At 38.7% G+C, this 26,892-nt stretch overlaps 1 protein-coding gene across 5 annotated transcripts in view; it reads left to right on the top strand.

The window, feature by feature from the left end:
* The window catches only part of ARHGEF12 (Rho guanine nucleotide exchange factor 12), a 155,541-nt gene that overhangs the window by 103,365 nt on the left and 25,284 nt on the right, over positions 1 to 26,892 (top strand). For 4 of the 5 annotated variants that reach the window (XM_041770740.1, XM_041770742.1, XM_041770738.1 and 1 more), the window contains 14 exons: positions 1,979 to 2,053; positions 4,542 to 4,634; positions 6,598 to 6,708; positions 6,990 to 7,088; positions 12,415 to 12,457; positions 12,943 to 13,048; positions 13,502 to 13,639; positions 14,135 to 14,167; positions 14,687 to 14,801; positions 15,489 to 15,594; positions 16,974 to 17,186; positions 23,631 to 23,763; positions 24,780 to 24,815; positions 25,165 to 25,319. In XM_041770740.1, the coding sequence (XP_041626674.1) occupies positions 1,979 to 2,053; positions 4,542 to 4,634; positions 6,598 to 6,708; positions 6,990 to 7,088; positions 12,415 to 12,457; positions 12,943 to 13,048; positions 13,502 to 13,639; positions 14,135 to 14,167; positions 14,687 to 14,801; positions 15,489 to 15,594; positions 16,974 to 17,186; positions 23,631 to 23,763; positions 24,780 to 24,815; positions 25,165 to 25,319 (1,456 nt within the window). The remainder of the gene's footprint in view (positions 1 to 1,978; positions 2,054 to 4,541; positions 4,635 to 6,597; positions 6,709 to 6,989; positions 7,089 to 12,414; positions 12,458 to 12,942; positions 13,049 to 13,501; positions 13,640 to 14,134; positions 14,168 to 14,686; positions 14,802 to 15,488; positions 15,595 to 16,973; positions 17,187 to 23,630; positions 23,764 to 24,779; positions 24,816 to 25,164; positions 25,320 to 26,892) is intronic. The other variant, XM_041770739.1, reaches the window with a different exon arrangement.

Below are 26,892 nucleotides of genomic sequence, written 5' to 3'. Positions count from 1 at the left end.
AGAACTTGTTTTGGAAGAATTTTAAACCTATTCAAAAATAGAGACTAGCATAACATTCCTTTCTATGTACCTGATCAGCCTCAGAAGTCATCAACAAGTGTTCATTTTTTATTTTAGTTTTTATTTTAGTTTTATTTTAGTTTTATTTTAGTTTAGACCATTCTATGGTCTTTGTACCCCATTCTTCACACCCTCCAAATACTGGAGTATTTTCAAGTAAATCCAAGACATTATTTCATTAATCTGTGTTTTTAAGAGAAAAGAAGACTTTTTCAAGAAATACAGCCATAATAACATTATCATCAAATCACAGTTCTTAATATGCAATTTGATTATTCTAATTGTCTCATAATGATCTTTCTGCAGTTGGTTTATGTGAGTCAGGATCTAGTCAAGGTCTTTAAGCCTTTGGTTTCTAAGTCTCTTAATTTGTTACCTTTTTTTTTGTCTGTGTGACAGAAACTGGGTCATATGCCCAGTAAAACAAACTCACATTTTAATTGTATTTTCATGGTGGTGTTTAATGTGTTCATCCCTCTATGTTTCCTGAGAGCCATTAGTGAGATCTAGAGTCTTGATCAGATTAAGAGCTGTTGTTTGGCAAGAACAATGCATGGGTGGACCTGTGTACATCCTGTTACATCATATCAGGAGGTGAATGTCTGGTTGTCTTTCTGTGACTGTAGGTTTGTTGAAGGTGTTCAGATGATGTCAGCATGGTTCCTTCATAATCAACTTTTCCATTAAGCTTTTATGTAATGTTCTTACCAGTCATTGATGATCAAATGCCTGCATCCATTATTTAATTAGTGGTTTCAAAAGGATGCTATTATAATTTTGTCATTCCTTCTGTGTTTACTAGATGGAATTATTTGACAAGAATTTTCTCTTAATAGCTTTTAGATTACCCTAAAATGTAGCTTATACAGGAAATGAAGTTTACTAGCTTACTGCAAACAGATACATAGAGTTGGTACCCTAACAAAATCTAAAGGTCACCAATGGGGGGGGGGGGTTCACATGCATATGTGTAATATTTTGAATTCATAGACTTTAACATATTTGCTTATTGTGTTTGAGTCCATTGTAATCATTACTTTTTGTTGTTGCTGAAACTGTCCCTCTTTGGGGCAGTGGGAGCTCCCTTGAGTTGTCCTCTCTGTTCTTTTAACATGGCTTCCTAGTAACTTTGATAGCTTTCTTGCTTTTTGGTGTGACAAGATTATTCTAGCTTTATCTTTTATATTTCTTGTCCTAGACCCAGAGTCCTCCATTTCCCCAAGATGGGGCTTATGTTTGAAGCTACTATTGTCTTTATCTTGTGCTAGCTTGGTATATGTATAAGTAGCATGCATCTTCCCAATTGATCTTCACACAAAAATCTCTTATACTTCGTTTTCAGCTGTTCTGAAGAATGCCTCCTCAAAGGAATATTTTGGGGTGTTCCTCATCCTCCAGAATTGAAGTTCTGCACATCATATTGTTTCTGTTTTACATTAGGTCATCCTAGACATACCATGTAAATTTTATATAAGAATCTACCCATCACTTTCACATGATACAGAAACATAGAAGCTTAATTTTATTCATATAAATAGGCCAAAATGTTTTTAACTTGGACAGAAAGAAGAGTTGGAGGCAGAGGGGGGTAGAAGAGGTCATAAAGACAGAGTTTAATTTTGACATATTGAGTTTGAGGTACGTAAATACATCTAGTTGGGATTATTTGGTAGAAATTAGCTGTCAGCCCTGGAGATACAGTACAGCTGTTCTCTTAATGCGATATTATTTATCAACATAAAACTTAGATCAGTTGAGAAAATAAGTGTCTGGCCAAAGTCAGGAAAACAAATAGTGGAGCTTAGTATTCTATGAAAGGTATATCGTGGTTTCAGACACAAATGTGAAGTTCAGAACCTTATTTTTCCTTATCGCTTTCTGATGAGCCTATTGAAATGAACTGAATGTCTTTTTTTAGAGTCCCAAGAGTGCCCTGAAAGAGAGGATTTGTCTAGAGGAAAACCCAGAGAAAAGTGAAGTGATTCAGGACACTGTGAGTATGAAATCCATGAAATGGTAGTGCTTTCTTTAGCTTTCCTTCTACTTCAGTGGCAGACACACCTGATATTTGTGGATTGTGTGTGTGCAGGTAGAGAGAGAAAAAACTTAACTTATTAATAAATATTCGATAAATGGAGAGCTACTCCATGATAGTTAGTTGGTATTATTAGGTGGCTTAATGTTATTTTACTTATTGTAGTAAAATGTACATAACATTTACTATTTTAATAATTTTTAAGTAAACAGTTCATTGTCATCAAGTTGTATGTATCACTGTGTACAGCCATCACCATATCTGTCTCTAGAACATTTTCCTCTTCCCCAACTTAACCTCAGTACCCATTCAACACTGACTCCTCATTATCCTCAGCACTGGGCAACTACCATTTTACTCTGAATTTGACTACTTTAGAAACCTCTATGAGAAGCATCATATGTGTTGTCCTTCTGTGTGACTGGCTTATTTCACTTAGCATAAGTCTTCCAAGTTCATTTATATCGTAGCATGTGTCAGAATTTCCTTCCTTTTTAAGGCTGAATAATAGTCCATTGTATGTATAGACCATGTTTTGCTTATCTACTCATCACTCAGTGAACATTTGGGTTGTCTCCACCTTTTGGCTATTATGAATAATGCTACTATGACATGGGCCTACAAATATCTATTCAAGTTCTTTCTTTTAGTTCATTTGGCTATTTTTTTCAGAAGTAGAGTTGCTGGATTTTGCATATTCTTAAGTAAATGCTTTTACTTCAGCATTCTCATTTTGTTTTTTAATCAGATTTACAAAAAGTTTTATAGTATAAGATTTAACAGAATATTGTGACTCATCAGTTATTAGCAACATAAGGACTATTGAAAAATTAGAGACACTGAAACAGCTAGAGTCTAACAACCACTGAAAACAAGTTTCTCGTTTTACTTTTTTTTTAAAAAACTTTTAAAAAAATTCCTAAAGCCTTGAGGTTCAAAAAACAAGTAGTAAAAAAGGCAGAATCACGTTTAGAAGATGCAGATACAGAGTTCTGCACCACACCTGAGGAGGAAAGACCACAGCTACATAGTGCTTAAACTGTTTATATCTTGTGGATACATGTGCAGAGCTTCAGCTATTAACTCCTATACAGATAACCCCTGAATCAGGATAGCGTCACATCCTGCATGTTCAATTGCTCTCAGGTTTGAGCCAAGATCTTCCCAAATTTGTATTTATCTTCATACTGTATGGCCTTTGATTTTAGTATTTGTGGTCTTCAAACATCCATATTTTTTACATTTACATTAATGCCTTTACACTACCTTTTTCATGCTAAATCCAACTTTGCAAGTGAGCTGACAAATGGAGGAGCCATTGCATGGGAGGGAGATCTGCCAACCTACAATTTATGTTTGCAATTTTGGTTCTTTGTTTCTGTACAAAATGATTTTAATTTTGTGTGATTACTTGAAAATTTTGTTGCACTATGCCAGCGATTTTCAACCAGGAGTGATTTTTGTCCCTCAGGGAACATTTGGCAGTGTATGGAAACATTTTTGATCGTCATGACTGGGAGGCTGCCGCTGGCATGTAGTGGGTGGGTGGACGCCCAGGATGCTGCTCAACATCGTACAATGCATAGGACAGCCCCCACAACAAAGAATTATCCGGCCCCAAATGTCAGCAGTACCAGGGTTGAAAAACCCTGCATTATGCACTTACGAAAATGAATTGAAAATGAAAAAACAGGGTTAAGGGACAGCTTTCAGTTATGCGATGTTAATAGAAGTCTTTGTATTAACCTCTCTCCTCACTTGTCTTATCATTTTTGCTCTCATTTTTCCTTTGTTCTGTTGTCTTCATTTACTAGCTCTTTAGAATTTTAATTGTTTACATAAGCCAACTCTCTGCCTATGACAAGGTTTATATGAAATGAATGGAGTACACACAGAGTGATTAAAATCAGATATCCAAGAGTATAGTGAGCAAAAGGTGTTAATTATTTCCAGAGGAAGTTTTTTTTCTTCCCGAGAAACAGTTGATACTGTTGTGCTTTTCTTTGCTAAAGCAGTTGATTGCCTTGAAACTTTGAGAACCACTTCTTTGAAAATCACTAAAAGAAAATAAAACGGAATCTTTTAGTGAACCATTTCTTTCTTTCTTTCTTTCTTTCTTTCTTTCTTTCTTTCTTTCTTTCTTTCTTTCTTTCTTTCTTTCTTTCGAAAGATTTTATTTATTCATGAGAGACACATAGAGAAGCAGAGATATAGGCAGAGGGAGAAGCAGGCCCCCTGTGGGGAGCCTGATGCGGGACTTGATTCCAGGACCTGGGATCACAACCTGATTCCAGGACCCCAGGATCAAGACCTGAGCCAAAGGCAGACTCTCAACCACTGAGCCACCCAGGCATCCCTAGTGAACCATTTATTTTTGATGATTTGGCTTCATTCTGTGAATTTGACCAAGAGCTAATTTCTATTCCTTTTCTCTGCATGTTACCAGGATACCCAATCTCTCTTTGGGAGCCCCTCTCCCCGTATAGCAGCTCATATTATTGGAGCAGAGGATGATGATTTCGGTACTGAACATGAACAGGTAGGTGATGACATTTTTTTCTAAAACACGGATTATTCTTCAATGTGTTCAATTTTGTTGCAAAAAAATAAATGCTTTTTGGAGACTGGGATTATATTTGTAAAGATTTAAAGCTGTGTCCTAGAACTGAGATTGTTTAATTGCTTGGATTGTTTAGCTTTGACCAGAAGAAATGGCTTTGCCTTTAAAGCTGATAAGTGATTGATTTACACTTAAGTACTTCAATTTGGGAGTTGGGGGTATAATTGTAAATATATATTTTTTTAATTTAAAATTCCAGTTGTTTATTGATGGTATATAGAAATGTGAGTGGCATGATTCTTGTCCTTGTATCCCATGGTCTTACTAATAAACTCATTTACCACTTCTAGGAGCTTTTTAAAATAACTTTTTGGGATTTTTGACATAGACAACCAAATTTATTTCCTTGTTTACTTACTTGTTTTCAATCTGTTTATCTTTTCTTTTTTTTTTAAAGATTTTATTTATTTATTCATGAGAGGTGCTGAGAGAGAGGCAGAGACATAGGCAGAGGGAGACACAGACTCCCCGCAGGAAGCCCAGTATGGAACTTGATCCCCAACCAGGGATCACGCCCTGAGCTGAAGGCAGATACTCAACTGCTTAGACACTCAGGCATCCCTGTTTATCTTTTATTTCTTGTTTGTACCTCTATTGCACTGGTTAGGTCTTCCACCATGAGGTTGAATTGGAGTGCTAAGACAGGACATTCTTGCCTTACTCCTAGCCTTTAGGAGAAAAATATTTAGTCTTTCATCATTAAGTGAGATGTTAGCTATAGGTATTTTGTAGTTCCTTTTTATTAGGTTATGAAAGTTTACTTCTATTTCTGGTTGCTGAGACTTTTCATCATGAATGGATATTGAACTTTGTTGAATAATTGAGATGATTGTGTGGGGTTTTTTTTTTTTAATTTAATCTCTAAATAGAGTAAATTACGTTGATATTAGCATGTTGGCCAGCTTTGCATTCCTGGAATAAACTACAATTGGCCATAATGTATTTTCCTTTGTATATATTTCCAGATTCAGTTTGCTATTATTTTGTTGAAGATTTTTACATTGGTTTTTATGGGGGATATTGGTTTGTCATTTTCTTTTTTATGATGTCTTTGGTATTTGAGTAATGCTGTGGCCCCCTTTTTAAATTTTATTTACTTATTTAGAGAGAGAGAGCACGTAAGTGGGGAGAGGGGCAGAGAGAGAGAGAGAGAGAGAGAAAGAGAGAGAGAGAGAGAATCCCAAGCGGGCTCCCCCACTGAGGTGAAATCAAGAGTCAGACCCTTAACCCGCTGAGCTACTCAGGTACCCTTAATGCTGGCCTCTGAAAATAACTCGAGAAGCATTCCCTCCTCTTGTATTTTCTGAAAGAGATCATGCAGAATTGGTGTTATTTGTTTAGATTAACTTTCTTCTCTATTTGGATGTGAGAAGTTAAATGGAAGTTGTGATTCGAGGTTTCCTTAAGTTTAACTCCTAGTTTTCTGTGTTCAGTGTAGTTCGGGAATATCTTCTTAGAGTTGTCTTGCTTAAAATTATACCTCTTCATTTTCATACCACTATTTTTGCAATTAGCTCAAAAGGAAAGGAAGACGTCTATTTCATTATTAGGCAGAAAGCCTCCCCTTACATTTTTAGAAGTGTTTTTAATGCTGTTTTTTGCATCCTGATTTATAGACACCTGAGCTCCTCGATCATCATCTTCTAAACTTATATTCTCCTAAGATGGGCTTTCTTTCAACCTGTTTCCAAGAGGTTATTAATTTTCAGGGGAAGAAATTCCATAAGCTCATGTACTAATAAATTTCAGTGAAATTTTTGAAATCTTGAGTTGTTTTAGGGTAGGTCAAAGTGAAGTGTAGGTAGCTGTGTTTAACTGTGCTTGCCTTACATTGTGCACCTGGGTGTGGAGTTATTGATGTATCCATACTTCACTTTCCTAGATCAATGGGCAGTGCAGCTGTTTCCAGAGCATTGAACTGCTGAAATCTCGCCCTGCTCACCTGGCTGTTTTCTTACACCATGTAGTTTCACAGTTTGACCCCGCCACACTGGTAATGTATTTGTTCATTTAGCCAGTTCAGAGTTCTTACACTGATTCTTATACCGTAAAACCTCTCACTTCTGCAAGATGAGTTTCTAAACATATCATATAGATAAGATAATTAAAATACAGTTGATTTATTTTTTTTTAAAACTTGGTTGTGTAGAAATGAGGACATTGCTTATGGTGGCTTACTTGTTGGAAATTTTCCTGCCCAGTGAACATCTAATAGATGACGTTTTTCATGATTTCTCTCTTTTACTCTCTTATCCATTTCTCCCTCTACTACAGCTTTGTTATCTGTATTCAGACCTGTATAAGCAGACCAATTCCAAGGAGACTCGTCGCGTCTTCCTTGAGTTTCATCAGTTCTTCCTGGATCGATCTGCAGTAAGTTACCAAGTTAATGTTATATAATCTTTGCTATAGTACATTGGGTTACTGGTCTCCTACTTCCAGTCTTCCCCTGCTTTTGGACTTTATTGTTGTGGATTTTCTTTTTTTTTTTTTCTTTTTTCTTTTTTATTTTTTTGTGTTGTGGACTTTCTGACATCTGTGTTGTATGTAATCAGTTACTGATTACTCTTGACTGTTACTTTTATTATTTCTGAATTAGTTGTAGGCTATGAATTCTCACAGTAGGTGTTAGGGAGTACATATGTATATTTGGGTTTATACATGTGCATAATTAGGACAAGAGAGTGCAAAGAGAACACAAATGATATACATACATATGTATGAGGATCCAGAGGATAATACTTGCATAATGAACTCTGGTTGGCCTCTTTGAAGTTTGGAGCCACAAGGGTAACTAAAAATTGGTAGAAAAGATCTTACAGAAATGATAATAGTGTTTTATTTTACCAGTAGGAATCTTTGTAAGGTTTTTAAACTAATGAGTTTTATAATTCTTAACTTTGCAATAGGGTAACAGCCTTTAATGCTTCCTGCGTAATCATGCTCCACTCCCTGGGCCTTCCACAGTTGTACTCCTCTTTGATGACTGTTCCCCACCCTTCCTCTCCCGAAACCTCACTTCCTCTCCTGCCCTTTCTCAGCTGAGGCCCTTGCAGTTTCTGTGGGAAATCTGAAGTGTTTGCAGAGAACTTCTACCGAATATTTCCCCCACCTTCATCATTCTGTACGCTCTTGCCTTTCCCCTGATGCTGTGGATAGCTAGCTTGCCTTCTTTTCTCCAAGGCCTACTCTTGCCCTCTTCACCTGGGTTGGTATATTTCCTTCTACCTACTCAACAACATGATCCAAGCAACTGTCATCTCTCCAGCACCATCAGTTCTTTGTTTCCTGCTGAATCATTCACATTAGCATGCAAACATTGTGAGTTTATCTATCTTAAAAGAGACATTCACTGAAATAGACCACTTCTCCCTCCAGCTTCTGCCCCATTTTCCTTATATTTTTTTTATTTTCTTATATTCCTTTATATTGCCTACATGCCTACACATTGTGAAATACAGTTACCTTCTCAGTGAGGCCTTCCCTGAGCACCCTACTTGAAATTTTATGTCTTCACTGTCTGTCCCCTTTCCTGTGTTATTTTTGTCTGTAGAACTGAGATTATATATGAAGCTTTCATTTTTTTTAAGATTTTTAAAATTTATTCATGAGAGACACAGAGAGAGAGGCAGAGACCTAGGCACGGGGAGAAGCAGGCTCTCTGCAGGGAGCCTGATATGGGACTCGATCCCAGGACCCCAGGATCACGACCTGGGCAGAAGGCAGGCACTAAACCACTGAGCCACCCAGGCATCCCTAAAGCTTCCATTAAGGCAGATATTTTTGTTCTGTTTATTGCTGTTTCTACAACACTAAATATAGATCCTGGCACAGACTGATCACTTAGGTATTTATTGAGTGAATTAATTAGGATTCTCATTATGCTGCTATTATGAATACTGCCAGTGTAAAATATTATACATTATATTTATTAAGAAAATTTACTTCCATGAAGAAATGACAGTATGTTGAAGTATATTTGAATTTTATATTTCCTTTTTTAAAGATTGAAGTACAACTGACATTGTTTTATTAGTTTCAAGTGTATAGTATAGTAATTCAACAATTCCATACATCACTCAGTGTTAATAACAAGTGCATTCCTTAATCCCTATCTCCTATTTGATCCAAATCCCACCCCACTCCCTCTGGTAACTCTCAGTTTGTTCTCTATAATTAAGAGTCTGTTTCTTGGTTTGTCTCTGCCTTTTTTCCCTTTGCTCATTTGTTTTATGAATGAAATCATGGTATTTGTCTTTCTCTAACATTCTCTGACCTATTTCACTTAGCATTATACTCTCTAGCTCCATACAAATCATTGCAAATGGCAAGATTTCATTCTTCTTTATGGCTAAATAATTTTCATTGTCTATCTATGCACCATCTTCTTTATTCGTCAGAGTGTACTTGAGCTGCTTCCATATCTTGGCTACTGTAAATAATGTTGCTATAAACATAGAAGGGCATGTATCCCCTTGAATTAGTGTTTTTGTATTCTTTGGGTAAATACCCAGTAGTGCGACTGCTGAATAGTAAGATAGCTCTATTTTTAACTTTTGAGGAACCTCCATTCTGTTTTCCAGACTGGTGGCACCAGTTTGCATTCCACAGTGCAAGAGGGACTTTTTCTCCTTTTTCTCCACATCCTTGCCTGTTGTTTCTGCGTTGTTGATTTTAGCCATTCTGACAGATGTGAGGTGATGTCTCACTGTGGTTTTGGTTTGCATTTCCTTGATGTAGGTTAGGATGAGCATCTTTTCATGTGTTTGTTGGCCATCTGTAGATCTTTGGAGAAATGTCTGTTCATGTCTTTTGCCCATTTTCAAATTAGATTATTTGTTTTTTGGGTGTTGAGTTTTGTAAGTTCTTTATATATTTTGGATACTAATCCTCCATCGGGTATGTCATTTGCAGATATCCTCTCCCATTCCATAATTGCCTTTTAGTTTTGTCATTTCCACCACTGTGCAGAAGCTTTTTATTTTGATATGGCCTTAGTAGTTTATTTTTGTTTTTGTTTCCCTTGCCTCAGGAGAAGTATCTAGAAAAAAGTTGCTACAGCCAATGTCAAGAGGTTACTGCCTGTGTTCTCACAGTATTTATGACTTCAGGTCTCACATTTAGATCTTTAAAATGGTTTGAATTTATTTTTGTGTATGGTGTAAGAAAGTGGTCCAGTTTCATTCTTTTGCATGTAGCTGTCCAGTTTTCCCAACACTATTTATTGAAGAAATTTTCCTTTTCCCATTGGATATTCTTTCTTGCTTTGTTAAAGATTAGTTGACTGTATAGTTGTAGATTTATTTCTGGGTTTTCTGTTCTGTTCCATTGATCTATGTGTCTGTTTTGTGTCAGTACCATATTGTACTGATCACTACAGGTTTATAATAGAACTTGAAGTCCAGAATTGTGATGCCACCAGTTTTGCTTTTCTTTTTCAAGGTTACTTTGGCTATTCAAGATCTTTGTGGTTCCTTAAAAATTTTAGAATTGTTTGTTCTAGTTCTGTAAAAAATGCTGTTGCTGTTTTGATAGGGATTGCGTTGATGTGTACTTTGCTTTGGGTGATATAGACATTTTAATAATATTTGTTCTTCTAATCTTTGAGAATGAAATTCCATTTCTTTGTGTCATCTTCTGTTTCCTTTATCAGAGTACACGTCTTTTCACCTCTTTGGTTAGGTTTATTCCTAGATATCTTAATATTTGTAGTGCAGTTACAAATGGGATTGTTTTCTTAATTTCTCTTTCAGTTGCTTCATTATTAGTGTATAGAAATGCAGTACATCTCTGTATGTTAATTTTGTATCTTGCAACTTTACTGAATTCGTTTGTCAGTTCCAGCCGGTTTTTGGTGGAATCTTTTAGGTTTTCTCTATATGGTTCATGTCATCTGTAAATAGTAAAAGTTTTACCTCTTCCTTACCAATTTGGGTGCCTCTTCTTTTTGTTGTCTGCTTGCTGTGGCTAGGACTTCAGAACTTAGTTGAATAGAAGTCGTGAGAGTGGACATCCTTGTCTTGTTCCTGACCTTAGGGGGAAAACTCTGTTTTTTCCCATTGAGTTTGATGTTAGCTGTGGGTTTTTCAAATATGGGCTTTATTATGTTGATATATGTTCCCTCTAGATCTGCCTTGTCAAGAGTTTTTATCAGGAATGGATGTTGTACTTTGTGACTTACTTATTTTATGATTGCAAGTTTGTGCCTCTTAATCACCACCACTCATTTCACCCATTCTCCACCCCATTTACCCTCTGGCAGCCATCAGTCCACTCTGTATTTATGAATCCATTTCTATTCTTTTTGTGTGTTTGTTTGCTCATAGGTTTTAGTTTTTTATATTTCCCATATAAGTGAAATCATATGGTATTTATCTTCTCTGTCTGGACCATTTTCCTTAGCACAATTCCCACTTGGTCCATCCATGTTGTCATGGGTGGCTAGTTGTCATCCTTTTTTATGGCCAAGTAATATTCCATTATGTATATTTACTGCATCTTCTTTATTCATTCATCTGTTGATGGACACTTAGGCTGCTTCCATATCTTGGCTATTGTAAATAATGCTGCAATGAACAGAGAGGTGCATATATCTTTTTGATTTACTTCATTTATTTCAGGTAAATCTTGAAGTTAATTTCACATTTCTTAATAGCTTCAAACTAAGTCAAATCTTTATTTTGCTGCTCATGATCTGTATTAAATTTATCAACATTAGAGTATAAGAACCCTGCTAAATTTATTTGCTAATGATTCTTTAATACCACTGGTGATATTAATTTTATATAAATACAGAAATGAGCATGTAAATCTTTTTTTGCATTTGTGCTGGCAGTACTTCTAGGACAGTTGATTTGAGCTACTGTGTGGCAACTTCAGTTAAAGAGAAAGCTTTGAAATCTATTTCATTGTTCTGATGAATATTGGAGATCTCATAATTTTCACCAATCACTTTTTAATATAAAGCTTTAGATCTTAAAGGAATTGTTTAAATTCTGGAAGTAGATGACTTAAGTAAATATATAATACAAAGTAAGCATGAAGAGGTTAAGATAGTTTCTCTAAATGGAAAATTTCCCAGATGGTGAGACAGAAAACACAGTTATATGATAATGGGACAAGAAACTGCAGTTATTATGGGGAAAACCCTAGCTAAGAAGAAGTTTATTATGACACAGTTATCTTCGTTGGCTCAATAGTAAAAGCTACAGATAGTTATTGGAGGTCTAATACTCCAAAGCCTCAACATTGACGTCCAATACCTTCTCACTGAGGCGTGAATGTCATGAGGGTCCTTTAACTTTACATAGGAAATTACCAGCAATATATGATCTATGGTCTCAAATACAGCAAAAAAAAAAAAAAAATCGTGGTTGTATATGACAAAGTTTTCCATATAATATACACACTGTTTAGATTTTAGCTATATTGATTTCAAATGATGTATAACTGAGTATATTAACCAGACTACAGATATTTCCCCTATAGTGTGATCCTTGGGGAAAGGGCTTATTTTCAAGTTTAAACAGTGAGACTATCTAGAGCTGTGACATTTGGATGGGGTAGGTGAGCTTATCCCTGAATGTGATTATAAAAATAGCTATCCAAGTTGCATCTCTTCACTTTATATGAATTCTTATATATATATCTCTAAGAGTGCTTAGTGTTGTGTGACTTTCTGTTTGCAATTTTGTTTCAGCACCTGAAAGTTTCTGTGCCTGATGAAATATCAGTAGATCTAGGTAAGTCTGGAGCATCAGTATCCTGGAGAATCCGTAGCTCAGCTCAGCTCTAAAGGTGTTATCTGTCACATGACAGCTAGTAGGGCATCTCAATCACAATGGAAAGAGAGTCTGTAATACATTTAAAGTATAGTATATGAAATCTGCGATGTGAAGTAGAATACATAAATGCATTGAAGACCTTCTCTTGCTCTACTTTGAGTTCTCACCAAATAGCATTGATATATTGCCAGTTACAACACACAGAACATACCCTTAAGACTTATATATTTACTTGAGAGAAAGTGAGAGACCGAGCATGAACAGAGGGAGGGACAGAGGGAGAAGAAGCAGACTCCCTGTTGAGCAGAGAGCCCGATGTGAGACTCAATCCCAGGACCCCAGGATCATGACCTGAGCTGAAGGCAGACACTTAACTGAGCCACCCAGGCACTCCCAGAACGTACCTTTAAAATCACATAACTCTTTGCCTTTTCATGATGCAGAAAAAAGGAGACCTGAGCTTATACCTGAGGATCTACACCGCCACTATATCCAAACGATGCAGGAAAGAGTCCACCCAGAAGTTCAGAGGCACTTGGAGGATTTTCGGTAAGCTTGCTGGGTGATAGAAGCTGATACGGTTATTCTGAATTAATTTTCTTTTTAGGTAGCAAAAGTTCACACGTTAAGTCCTTGGCTCAGAGTATGGTCTTTATCACTGTGATTAAAACATAATGAGAAAAAAAAAAAAAAACATAATGAGCACCTGGAGTCAGAGTTGGTGTGTACTGAGTCTGTAGTCCTCATTCCATACGCTTCCAGGACTCACTGAACCCACTGTTCTTCTAGGCTAAGTGTGCTCCGTCAGGATGTGTCCTGTTGAGCGATCACCTCTAGAATTCTTTTCCTCCGGTGTCATAGGTGACAGGGGCTCCAAAATAGAAAACTGTGACATTTTACCTGTTGCTAGAAACTCTTAGCTATGGAAAGTCTGATGAAGGATTTCCAGAGGGAGATAGTGCTTCTCTGGGCTATCTCAGGAAGTTGTCCTGTTCCCTTTAGGCAGAAGCGTAGCATGGGACTGACCTTGGCTGAAAGCGAGCTGACTAAACTCGACGCAGAGCGAGACAAGGACCGGGTAACTTTGGAGAAGGAACGGGCATGTGCAGAACAGATTGTTGCCAAAATCGAAGAAGTGTTGTAAGTAACAGAAGTATATGTAGACATACCCTCTCTCTGGAGATGCTCATTATGCTTCATGCACACCTTGAACAAATTTAGAAGGGGTGGCAGATTGCGTATGTGGAGCTATGTATTTGGGTTATAATGGTTTGATTTTTCAGTTTTGCTGACGTTTTAGCAAAGCTCTTGTGTTTCTTTTTCTGGGTATTGGTAAAATGAGTGACTATAAAATTTCTAACTGATGAAAAACAGGTTGAGCACTTTCAGTGCTTTCAGTTCATCGGCTTTGAAATGATCTCATGCCAGAAAATACTGACGATTGATGACATGAGTGAGGAAAGCGTATGGTCCCTTGAGGGGTTTGCATTTTTTTTGGTATTTTATGCCAGGTGACAAAGATTGAGGGTGGCCCAAAGCATCTAGCTCTGCTCTGTTGTTTCAGGTGTTGTCTGAGTGAGTAGCATCTCTTTCATTATGTGACAGTATTTAATTTTGAAATATTTTTATTTTTAGGATGACTGCTCAGCCTGTGGAAGAAGATAAGAGGTAATATAACTGGCGTTTTTTTTCCCCTAGAATTTGATGAAAAAAAGAAACTATCTTTTTTCCTGTCAGTCCTAAATAGGATTTCTCTCTTTTAACTTCAAAATTCAGACTGTCTCCCTCTGGTGGCCTCAATTTTACTTGACCTAATATCCTCGCATCTTGAGTAGAATCTTTTTCTATTTGCAACGAATAGATTCTTCCTTAGTTTTTCCTTGATGAATGAATTCTAAGGATTCTAGCATTGGGGTTTTTGAAGCCATTTGATATCTTTATTCTACCTACCCTTCCTTCTCAGAATTCTTTTTTTTAAGATTTTATTTATTTACTTATGAGAGACACAGAGAGAGAGGCAGAGACATAGGGAGAAGGAGAAGCAGACTCCTCACAGGGAGCCCAGTGCGGGACTCAGTCCTGGAACTCCAGGATCATACCCTGAGCCAGAGGCAGATGCTCAACTGCTGAGCCATCCAGGAGTCTCCCTTCTCAGAATTCTTATTTTATTTAATTCTTCTCCTCCAGTTCAACAATGCAGTATGTTATCCTAATGTACATGAAGCATTTGGGGGTAAAAGTGAAAGAACCTCGAAATTTGGAGCACAAGCGGGGTCGGATTGGATTCCTTCCAAAAATCAAGGTAAAACTGGGTAATAATGTGTTTGGGTCTCCATGCTTCTTTACACAGGTTGCAGTGGTTTTCTTCTTGGTACTTACCGTTCCAGCAGGTTGGTACTAGGCATGCTAATAGGTGTATGATATGGCCCCTCCTCTCGGGAAGCTCAGAAATCTAGCGAGAAATCCAAGCATGTAAAGCAAGGCTGAGACAGTGAGGAGTGCAGATAGCAGTTTATATAGAGAGTGCCATCCCAACAGCCTTGTCTTTCCTTTTATGACCCCTGTCATGGTTGTAATTATGTATGTTTCTCTTTAGTTTTTGTTAGACTCTGAAGCTCTGTGAGGGCAAGGGCCTCCCTCATTGTATCCCCAGCTTTTAGCACTTTGCCCTCACACATTAAGAGCTTATTAAGTACTCGTTCAGTAGTTGGATGAACTGCTTGGAACAAGGTCCCAGTAAATGTGTTCTAAAATTACCTTTGTTTTCCAAAAATGCCAGCTCTAAAGGGTTGAAAAGACATCTTGCATTTGATGTGTGCACAGTACCACATGCCGGCCTCTATCAAGTGCTCTGTGTGTGTGTCCTTCACTCCCATTTAACCAATTCTCTCAGCTGACCATTAGAATTGCCTTTCTGTGTTTGAAAGCCACAAAAGAAGTCTACTCTGTTATGTATCTCCTAACCTTTCTGATTGTACCTCAACTCTAGCAGAGTATGAAGAAAGATCGAGAAGGCGAAGAAAAAGGAAAGCGCAGAGGATTCCCCAGCATCCTGGGACCCCCAAGGAGACCAAGCCGTCACGACAACAGTGCAAGTATGTTAAGTCGGAAAAGCAGCCTTCTCACCAGCTCCCACCATCTTCCCTCAGATGCTCACTTAGCTAGAATGAATTGCTGGACAAAGGTGTTCCTGAAATGATTCCATTGAGCTTCCATTGTGCCTTTATTTCAAGGTTACTTCTGAACCAACTACCCCCATGTGGCTCTATAATTATCTTAAACATCTTCTTTAATGGCAGTATCCCAGTAGTCCATAGTAGTATGTCCATAACGTAATTTACTTACCTGTTCTGATTTTTGTTTGCATCCAACATCTCTTTGTTAAATTAAAAAAACTAAATGTGCCTGGATTTCTCCACCATTCTTTGTTTAATCTTTTCATACACATATTACTCACCATACTTCTGCAGTTTCTCCACCTCTCCATTGTGCTTTATTTCCTGACCTCCCTCCACCCTCGGGCCCAATAGAGAGAGAGATCAGGCCACTGATCTGGGGGAAAAATAGGGAGGATGGAAGCTCAGCCAGGGAAATCAGGTCATGTACTGGTCTTCAACTGGGCAGCTCTACATTTGAAATCATTGGCCAGGCTGGAATAGGGGTGGGATTGTGGTACAGTGCGAAATTCTCAGACACCAGTGGTGCCCCTTGCTTAGGAAACACTGAGAAGATGGAGGAAATTCAAAGAGAAGAGGTTGAGGAGAATGGAGTATTTCACAGATGCTGACCATGAGTTCCAAGGGATGTAGAAGAGGAATTGAGGAATAAGAGAAGGAAGAATTTGAAGATTAGGTTTATCCAGAGCTGTGTGAGGGAGTGCAGTGCTTCTGGGCGATGATGACAACTGAGGACATGAGTGTGTTTTGACTTCTTATAGTTTATGACCTGAGCAGGAGTGGTGAGCTGGCTGCCAGCAGTTTCTGTAGTTTCTGAGGCACAATGTAAGAATGAAGCTGCGAGTATCGGGGAGGGGTGGGGGGGCATGAGCTCCCAGGAATAACAGGCTTCATTCTCACTCTCACAAGTAAGCGTAGTTCTGTGTGCCTCTGTCTTCCTCTCTCAGTATTCCTGCCATTGCTCTCCTGTCCTTTTCTCCCTCCCGTCATTCCCCCTCATCTTCCATCTTCTCCTTCCTTCTCTCCAGCCCTCCTCCACCACCCTGCCTTCATCTCTTTCTCTCCCTCCTCTCTCTCTTCCTCCCTCTTCTCTTTCTTTTCTTTCCATCCTTCCTTTCACTCTCTTTTTTTCCTTCTGCCATTTTTTCCTATCTATCTATTCCTCACTCTGTAACAATTCATAGATATTTTTCTAGGGTCCACCATGTTCCAGACATCTTTTTTTAAATCCTTTGCATCATCTTTTTTTTTTTAAGTCTTTTTGCACCATAAATTGTTAACCATTGCTTTCTGTTCAGTTGGCAGAGCCATGGAACTACAGAAGCAGCGCCACCCGAAGCACTTATCCACACCTTCTTCTGTGAGTCCTGAGCCTCAGGACCCTGCCAAGTTGCGCCAGAGTGCGTTAGCAGGCGAAGGAACAGAGGTCGGATACCTGCCAGCCAATCCCATGTCCTCTGTGGCTGCTGGGGCTGCTCTTTCCCAGGAAGGAGGGAAGGAGAATGATACAGGTAAGCTGGTGCTATAGTTCGATTTAGTAACTAAGTATTGAGATTTTCAGTCCCACTAAGTAAGAAATAGAGTGGCATATTGTTTTAACCAAGACTGAATCCAATTTCATTTTAACATTTTAATGTTCTACAAGTGATAAATCCATGCTGAATGCTCATTTTGAGTTCTTATCAATTCAGAAATACTGACTGAGCTGTCAGACATTTGCTTTGCATCAGATGTTAGCACACAATAATTATACATAGATTCTTGCCCTGTGCCACTTAGTCTCATAAATAAAAATAGTCACATAAATAAAAATTCAAATTGTGCCAGATCTAGTAATGAAAGGGTAAAAGGCGTGTTGAGGGGACTTAGTAGCTAGGGACAGATGTGGGAGGAGTCTGAAAAAGACTTTTTTAAAAATCTGAGTTACTAGAGATTTTTTTTTTTAATACTAAAGGGAAGCTAGTTGAGAGGAAGAGGTTGAAGATGCAGGAAATAACTGTCTATAACTAGTAGGACAAGGTTTTGAGAAGGAGAGCAGAGATGAGAGCCAAAGTGTGTGTGAGGGCAAGATTATTAGCTGAGCGAGAAGGCCAAGAGGCCTTAAAGAGTAGAGAAAGATGTGAAGTAATTGTAGATCATTGGGGAAGAAAGCTTGTGACCATATTTCTTCATGCTTGTTATAATGGGTTTCTTAAGCAAGTAAGCTGAGAGAATTGGTGCTGTATTTGAAGAAGGGAATGCCTGTCTGTATTAGTGATTTTGGAAACAGTTCAATTTCTGGTATGACAAGGTCAAGGATAAAGCTGTGGGACTTGTCACTGGAGTAGCAGAGGGGAAATTACTAGAGATGGAGAAAGTAAGGAGCCAAGAAGCCAAGAGTTGGAATACCTTAACATCCCCGGGGTTTGAGGTCACCCCTTGTGATAGCAGCAGAGAGATGAAAACGGCACCAGCAGCCGAAGGTTCAGTACTACTAGATGATTGTCATAAAGAGGGAGAGCCTCAGTGCAGAAAGGGATTTCTCTAAGAAGGCAAGATAATGGTCTAAAGGTAGTGTTGAGGAACAAGGGTATCTATTTGTCTCATCTCCACACTGAAGTATGTATTGTATAATGGAAACATCTGTCTCCATTTGAGAGGGCTGTAGCAGAACGGGGTGGGGGGCAAGGAAGCATGGATTTGAGACAAAGCAGGAGGGGTGACATGCATAGAAAAATCTGGAGGTTTGCCTTATATGGAATTCTGAAGACGTTGAGTTGAGTAGATGCATGAATTCATGGCTCCCAGCTCACACTGAAATAAAAACATGGCAGATAGGTAACCAGTAACGACTAAATAAAAAACATAAAGAGAAGGGAAGTAGAGGAAGGGAAGATATTATCAACAAGTAAGATATTTCACCAAATTTTGGGGAGATTAAAAGTGGACAAGAGTGATTTGAGGGATAAAACATCATAGAGGAAGCTGGAGCCTATAATGTATTCAAGGAGGCCCAGGTGGGAGCCAGGCTGCCTGTTGGAACCTTTGGAGAGATGTTGGGCTCAGAGTTGGCATGTCTTATGGAGTGCATGAGTAAGAAGTAAAGCTGAAAATAATGAATTAATTGGAGGTCTATAATCAAAACAATGATGTCAGCAGTTTCTGGTCCTTGCATTGTAAAATATGAGCTGCGTGTTGTATACACCAGAAGAAAATGAGTGTGTTCTCTTTTAGAAAAGCTGAATTATGTAGGGCAAGGTAAGTCCTCTGTAATATTAGTGCTGTGGAGTTCTAACATTGGGGGCCTAAAACCTGAGTGTAAACATGCCAGGGTCTCACCCTGCCCAGGGAGCTCCCAGCTACAATGGGCTTACATCCGTATGGCTGTAAAGGAAAGCCACAGCAGCTACCCAGTCCTGCATTCTCAAATATGAATAGTATTACTCATTCTTGGTAAAATTTCCTTGTTAGAACCAAGTTGTAAGATAATACATAATGCCAACTATATCAATGACATAAAAAAGAGAATACAAAATAAACATAAAAACTGTCCCTGCAATTTACACGTTTAATGCAATCCCTATCAAAATACTATGGACTTTCTTCAGAAAGTTGGAACAAATTATTTTAAGATTTGTGTGGAATCAGAAAAGACCCCGAATAGCCAGGGGAATTTTAAAAAAGAAAACCATAGCTGGGGGCATCACAATGCCAGATTTCAGGTTGTACTATAAAGCAGTGGTCATCAAGACAGTGTGGTACTGGCACAAAAACAGACACATAGATCAATGGAACAGAATAGAGAACCCAGAAGTGGACCCTCAACTTTATGGTCAACTAATATTCGACAAAGGAGCAAAGACTATCCACTGGAAAAAAGACACTCTTCAATAAATGGTGCTGGGAAAATTGGACATCCACATGCAGAAGAATGAAACTAGACCACTCTCTTGCACCATACACAAAGACAAACTCAAAGTAGATGAAAGATCTAAATGTGAGACAAGATTCCGTCAAAATCCTAGAGGAGAACACAGACAACCCCCTTTTTGAACTTGGCCACAGTAACTTCTTGCAAGATACATCCACGAAGGCAAGAGAAACAAAAGCAAAAATGAACTATTGGGACTTCATCGAGATAAGAAGCTTTTGCACAGCAAAAGATACAGTCAACAAAACTAAAAGACAACCTACAGAATGGGAGAAGATATTTGCAAATGACCTATCAGATAAAGGGCTAGTTTCCAAGATGTATAAAGAACTTCTTAAACTCAACAGCAAAGAAAGAAACAAACAATCCAATCATGAAATGGGCAAAAGACATGAACAGAAATCTCACAGAGGAAGACATAGACATGGCCAACAAGCACTTGAGAAAATGCTCTGCATCACTTGCCATCAGGGAAATACAAATCAAAACCACAGTGAGTTACCACCTCATCACACCAGTGAGAATGGGGAAAATTAACAAGGCAGGAAACCACAAATGTTGGAGAGGATGTGGAGAAAGGGGAACCCTCTTGCACTGTTGGTGGGAATGTGAACTGGTACAGCCACTCTGGAAAACTGTGTAGAGGTTCCTCAAAGAGTTAAAAATAGATCTGCCCTACGACCCAGCAATTGCTGGGGATTTACCCCACAGATACAGATGCAATGAAACGCCGGGACACCTGTACACCAATGTTTATAGCAGCAGTGTCCACAATAGCCAAACTGTGGAAGGAGCCTCGGTGTCCATCGAAAGATGAATGGATAAAGAAGATGTGGTCTCTGTATACAATGGAATATTACTCAGCCATTAGAAACGACAAATACCCACCATTTGCTTCGATGTAGATGGAACTGGAGGCTATTATGCTGAATGAAATAAGTCAATCGGAGAAGGACAAACAGTGTATGTTCTCATTCATTTGGGGAATATAAAAATAGTGAAAGGGAATAAAGGGGAAAGGAGTAAAAAATGAGTGGGAAATATCAGGGAGGGACACAGAACATGAAAGACTCCTAACTCTGGGAAACGAACTAGGGGTAGTGGAAGGGGAGGTGGGCGGGAGGTGGAGATGACTGGGTGACGGGCACTGGGGTGGGGGCACTTAATGGGATGAGCACTGGGTGTTATTCTATATGTTGGCAAATTGAACATCAATAAAAAATAAATTTATTAAAAAAAAAATTTTTAAAAACTGCTCCTGGCCGAAAACAATAATTTAGGTAAAAGACAAAAACTTAAAAAAATACCTCTAAGTTAGTATGCTTGGGGAAATTTTAAAAGTTATTACACTTATAAAACAAGAATAATAATGCTGGTCAGCCCGGGTGGCTCAGTGGTTTAGCACCTCCTTTCGCCCAGGGCGTGATCCTTGAGACCCAGGATTGAGTCCCACGTTGGGCTCCCTGCATGGAGCCTGCTTCTCCCTCTGCCTGTGCCTCTGCCTCTCTCTCTCTGTTTCTCATGAATAAATAAATAAATAAATCTTAAAAAAAAAGAAGAAGAAGAAGAATGCTACGAAAAAAGAACATTTTTCAGAGACCAAAAAGAAATGATTTAATATAACTATTGGGGCAGCGGAGGTGGCTCAGTGGTTTAGCACCACCTTCGGCCCAGGGCCTGATCCTAGAGACCCAGGATTGAGTCCCACATCAGGCTCCCTGCATGGAGCCTGCTTCTCCCTCTGCCTGTGTCTCTGCCACTCTCTCTCTCTCTCTCTCTCTCTCTCTCTCTCTGTGTCTCTCATTAGTGAATAAATAAAATGTTTTAAAATAATAATATAACTATTACATAGAATACAATAACTACTGTGATAAACTACCTTAAAACTTCATAGCTTCACACAAAACATATTTATTATGTCACATTTTTGGTGAGGAACTTGAGAGCAGCTTAGCTGGGCAATTCTATTTCCTGTAGTGGCAGTCAAGATGTCAATCAGCCATCTGAAAGTTTAGCTGGGGCCAGACACATGCATCTGCACTCACACTGGTAGCTGGTGGCCTCGGGGCTATGCTCCTTGCTGGAGGCCTTGGCTCCTCACCACATGGGCTTCTCCACAGAACAGCATGAGTGTTCATGACATGGTAGCTGACTTTCCCCCTAAGTGATCCAAAAGAGAGCACAAGAAAGGAGCCCCCCTATCTTTAGTGACTTAGTCTCTGTGGTCGCACATTGTCATTTCAGCAAGTTAAAGCCAGCCCCTAAATGGAGCTCACACTCAAGCAGGGAGGAGTTAGGCTCCACCCCCAGAAGGGAGGGAGGAGTAGCAAAGAATTTGTGCACATATTTTCAAACCACCACAGCTGCCAAGAGTTTAAAAAAAAAAAGTCCCTAAAAATAAAGTCAAGGAAATATTTCAGAATGTATATCAGAAATGTTGAGAGATAGAAATCAGAGAGACAGGAATTACGTAGAGAGCCACTTGAGAGGTCCAATGTCTCTCTCTTCTTTGACGAAACATCAGCAGTAGAAATAGAGGCGAGGCAATTGGAGACATGATAGAAGAGACCATCTCAAAGGGAAAAAAACTTGTCTTCAGACAGAAAGAGTTCGCTGGGAACCACCTATGATGAATTAATAACAGTAAGAAAAGTAACAACAAGAACCATACCTAGAATGTCTCTAAAAATTTCTGTGCACCAGAGATCAAGTCCCAAAAGCTTTGAGGGGAAGGAAAATGAGGATTATGCTGCATCACATTTCTCATGATCACACCAGGGGCTAGAATACATGGGATTCAGGCCTTGCAACTTACTATAAAAAAATTATTGAACTTAGAATTCTATGTCCATCCAAATTACTCATCAGACGTGAAGAAGGGTACAAAGACATTTTCAGATATGCTAGGATTCAAAGCTTAACTGAAGTGTGTTCTTTCCTTGAACATGATTTGAAACATACTTCAGCAAAATGAGAGAAAAATGAAGGAAGGCAGTGTTATGGGGTCTGGGAAATACTGGAAACATCCCAGGGAAGTGGTGAAGGGCAAGCAAGTCTCAGATGATGGTTAGGTCATAGGCAAAGGGAGCCACTGCCCCAGATTGGAACATAAGGAGTGGGGGATAAGAAAAAGGGAGGTTTTAAGCGGTTGGTAGTATGATGTAACAAATGAAGAAATCTGAGATGTGAATAAAATGACACTGCTTTGACAGCAATCAAAGTAATTTAGAAATACTAAGAAAAACCAAGTTCTTCAAGAAAGTTAAGTCATGGGGCACCTGGGTGGCTCAGTGGTTGAGCAGTCTCCTTTCACCTAGGGTGTGATCCTGTGGTCCTGGGATCGAGTCCCACATTGGGCTCCCTGCAGGGAGTCTGCTTCTCCCTCTGCCTGTGTCTCTGTCTCTGTCTCATGAATAAATAAATGAAATCTTACAAAAAAAAAATATAATGAAAGGGAAGAATATGGATACTAAATACCTACTTTGATAGACAAGAGTGTTAAGGTACTAACTCCTTGATGAAACAAAAATGTAGATATAATTCTATCATTTAAACTTAAGTAATAACCAATAACCCCATTAGTAATAATAATAATATTAAACATTGGGAAGAAATGAGGGGGAAGTGAAGATGGGAAGTATAACTGAGTAAAATCCTCAGAAGAGGAAGAAACAGATACTACATAAAGAGGGGCAGGAGAGAAGTAGAGAATCTCAAACCAACTCCATGCACAGTGCTGAACTCCACTTGGGGCTCGGTCTCACTCACGACTCTGAGCTGAAACCAAGTTGGAGGCTTAACTGACTGAGCCGCCCAAGCACCCCATTATGTTGATTTTTTTAAAGTTGCTTAAACATGATATTCTTGGGAACAGTTTTTAGTGCATTTAAAATTTTATGTATTAAAATTTTGGTTCTAGATAACATGCAACTGTTTGAATAGGAATGTGGCTATGGATAGATTGAAGTTCTCTTCCAGGACTAATTTTTTTTTGAATCATTATCTTCTTTAGCACCATCTGAGTTTTTGAATTTTGTCTTTCCAGGATCAAAGCAAGTTGGAGAAACACCAGCATCTGGAGACTGCATAGATAATACCCCTCGGACTCCCAATACCGTCTTTGATTTCCCACCTCCTCCCTTAGACCAAGTGCAGGAGGAGGAATGGGAAGTGGAAAGGTGATTCAGTGGTATCTTTGGAGGGTGGGGATGTTAGGAGAACCCTCAGCTATTTCATTGTATATTATTCCTACACTTTGTAGCATTTCCCCCACATGTGCTTTTTGGGAAAGTCCTAGAACTTATTGGTAGTAAATATTAGGTACTGAAATGTTTTATTTTTTTATTTTATTTTATTTTTTAAAGGATTATGTATTTATTTATTCATGAGAGAGACACAGAGAGAGGCAGAGACATAGGCAAAAGGAGAAGCAGGCTTCCTGCAGGGAGCCCAATACAGGACTTGATCCCAGGACCCTGGGATCAGGCCGAGCTGAAGGCAGATTCTCAATCACTGTGCCACTCAGGTGTCTCTACTGAAGTGTTTTAAATTTATTTTGTATCAAATCATTTGACTATCTAGAAGAATTATTTATCCACCACTGTAGTTTAACCCAGTTTTTAGTATCGCTGGCATAAATTTCTTTTTTCTCCTTTTTATCGAAGTGTAGTTGACATACAGCATTGCCTTCACTTTGGGTATAGGACATAGTGATAACAAATGTATACCTTATGTTGTGCTGGCCAAAGGTGTAGCTGCTGCCTGTCATCATAGAACACCATTGACTATATTCCCTATGCTGTACCTTTTGAAATTAGTGTTTTTGTTTTCTCTGGGTAAATACCCAGTAATGAACTTAGTAGACTGTATGGTATTTCTATTTTTAATTTTTTGGGGAACCTCCTTACTATTTTCCACAGTGGCTGCATCATTTTACGTTTCCACCAACAGTGCACAAGGGTTCCTTTTTCTCTGCATCCTCGCCAACACTTGTTATTTCTTGTCTTTTTGATACTAGCCATTCTGACAAGGTGATATCTCTTTGTGGTTTTGATTTGCATTTTCCTGATTATGAGTGATGTTGAACATCTTTTCTTATCTTGTTGGCCATCTGTATGTTTGGAAAATGTTCAGGCATAAATTTCTTGATTACTGTTTTGTTTTCATGTTGACCCTTTGTTCCCCATTGTTTTAGGGTGACTGAGCATGGGACACCAAAACCCTTTCGAAAGTAAGTAATCCTAAAGTAGCTTTCAATAGAGGCATATTTTAAGAAATAATATCCTTTTTTCTCTGACATCGTAGTTTTAAAGGAAAGGAAAACCTGTACACAAATCTGTTAGTATAAAAGAAAATTCTTAATAAACACACATCATTCAAAAGATATTTATAGAGGTATGTATAACATAGATAAGTCATTTTGTAGGAGAGGGTGATGTTTCAGGCCCTGTGCTAAGCAGTACTTCAGAAATATGACTTATTTACTGTAATAGAAAAACTTGTTCCATTTCCCATTGTCCATCTGATGTCCCCAAATAGAATTCATTGTTGTTTTTTGGTTTTTGGTTTTTTTCATTCAGGTTTGACAGCATAGCTTTTGGAGAAAGTCAAAGTGAGGATGAACAGTTTGAAAATGACTTAGAGACAGATCCACCCAACTGGCAACAGCTCGTTAGTCGAGAAGTGTTACTGGGCCTAAAGCCTTCTGAGATCAAAAGACAGGAAGTAATTAATGGTGAGTTTAATTAGACTTTGTTGTTGTTCACATACAGTGAGTTTATTAGACTAAAACAAACCCCCAAGCTTTGGAGTTTGCTTCAAAATTTCTGCTAGCCTTTTGTTCTATACAGAGGGGAGTTAAACTAGATAGATGATCCTTGAGCTTTCCAACTCAAAACATGCAAATGATTCTGTGTTCTTAATGGTAATTTAAAAGGAAAAGGTGTTTAGCTTTCAAGATGTTTAAGATTCATAGGATTATAGATCTTGAAGTTGAACAGTCATTAAGGCAGCCTTGGTCTCATCGTTAAGTTATTTTTATGCATAGTATAAATGAGGAAGCTCAGGCCCAGGGTGGTTGAATGAATCAAGATCATATAACTAGCTGATAAATGATAGGGACAAAACTGGGAGTCAGGTGTCCCTTTACCCTAGTGCAGTGTTCTTTATTTTACCCTAATATATATGTGACAAAGATGTGGGTGACATGGATGCTGTGCCCTCCACTGTCCTTAGGATGCGATTTCAATAAATACCTTTCCTGTGTCTGATAACTTTGAGACATAGTGAAATAACAAGTCTAGCCTCAGAAATGAGGGTTTATAGGCAAATCAGATAATCAAAAGTACTATTATTTTGAAGAAATAATAGGCTAAATGGTGTTTGGGCTTACTGCTTTCTGATGTTATAGCTATGGTTGGTGGATAGTGTTGTGAAAAGACAAAAGGATTTTGGAGTACATTGTTAACTTTAAAGATTTTATTTATTTGTGAGAGAGCAAGAGAGAGAGAGAGAGACAGCACAAACAGGAGAAGCGGCAGAAGGAAGGGGACAAGCAGACTCCCTCCCAAGCAGGGAGCCCAATGTGGGGCTTGATCCCAGGACCCCAAGATCATGACTTGTCAAAGGCAGACACTTAACCAACTGAGCTCCCCAGGAGCCCCATTGTTAACTTGAATATACAGAATAGTTTTGGGTTTGTTTGTTTGTTTGTTTGTTTGTTTGTTTGTTTAAAAGATTGTATTTGGGGAACCCTGGGTGGCGCAGCGGTTTGGCGCCTGCCTTTGGCCCAGGGCGCGATCCTGGAGGCCCGGGATCGAATCCCACGTCGGGCTCCTGGTGCGTGGAGCCTGCTTCTCCCTCTGCCTGTGTCTCTGCCTCTCTCTCTCTCTCTCTCTGTGACTATCATAGATGAATAAAAATTAAAAAAAAAAAAAAAAAAGATTGTATTTGAGAGAGAGAGCACAAACAGAGGGCATGGATAGAGGGAGAAGCAGATTCCCCACTGAGCAGGAAGCCCAATGCGGTTCTCCATCCCAGGATCCCAGGATCATGACCTGAGCTAAAGGCAGATGCTTAACCCACTGAGCCACCCCAGGGCCCCCAGAATAGTTTTGAATGATATTTTTCATTTGCCAGCACTCAGCTCTTAGAGCCGGTATGTAGGAGGGTCTCATGCAATCTAGAAAGTGACATGAGAGATACTACATCCTTTTAAAACTATAAATAATTATTATAGAGCTCATTTGCTGCTTAATTCCAGCTAGAGTCTGTGTTTGGTCTCACGGAATTATTCTGAACGAGGTAAC

Source organism: Vulpes lagopus, chromosome 10, assembly GCF_018345385.1.
Source record: "Vulpes lagopus strain Blue_001 chromosome 10, ASM1834538v1, whole genome shotgun sequence".
Taxonomy (NCBI): Eukaryota; Metazoa; Chordata; class Mammalia; order Carnivora; family Canidae; genus Vulpes; species Vulpes lagopus.
Note: the sequence above shows the minus strand (reverse complement) of the source record. Positions and strands in the feature narration are given on the sequence as shown.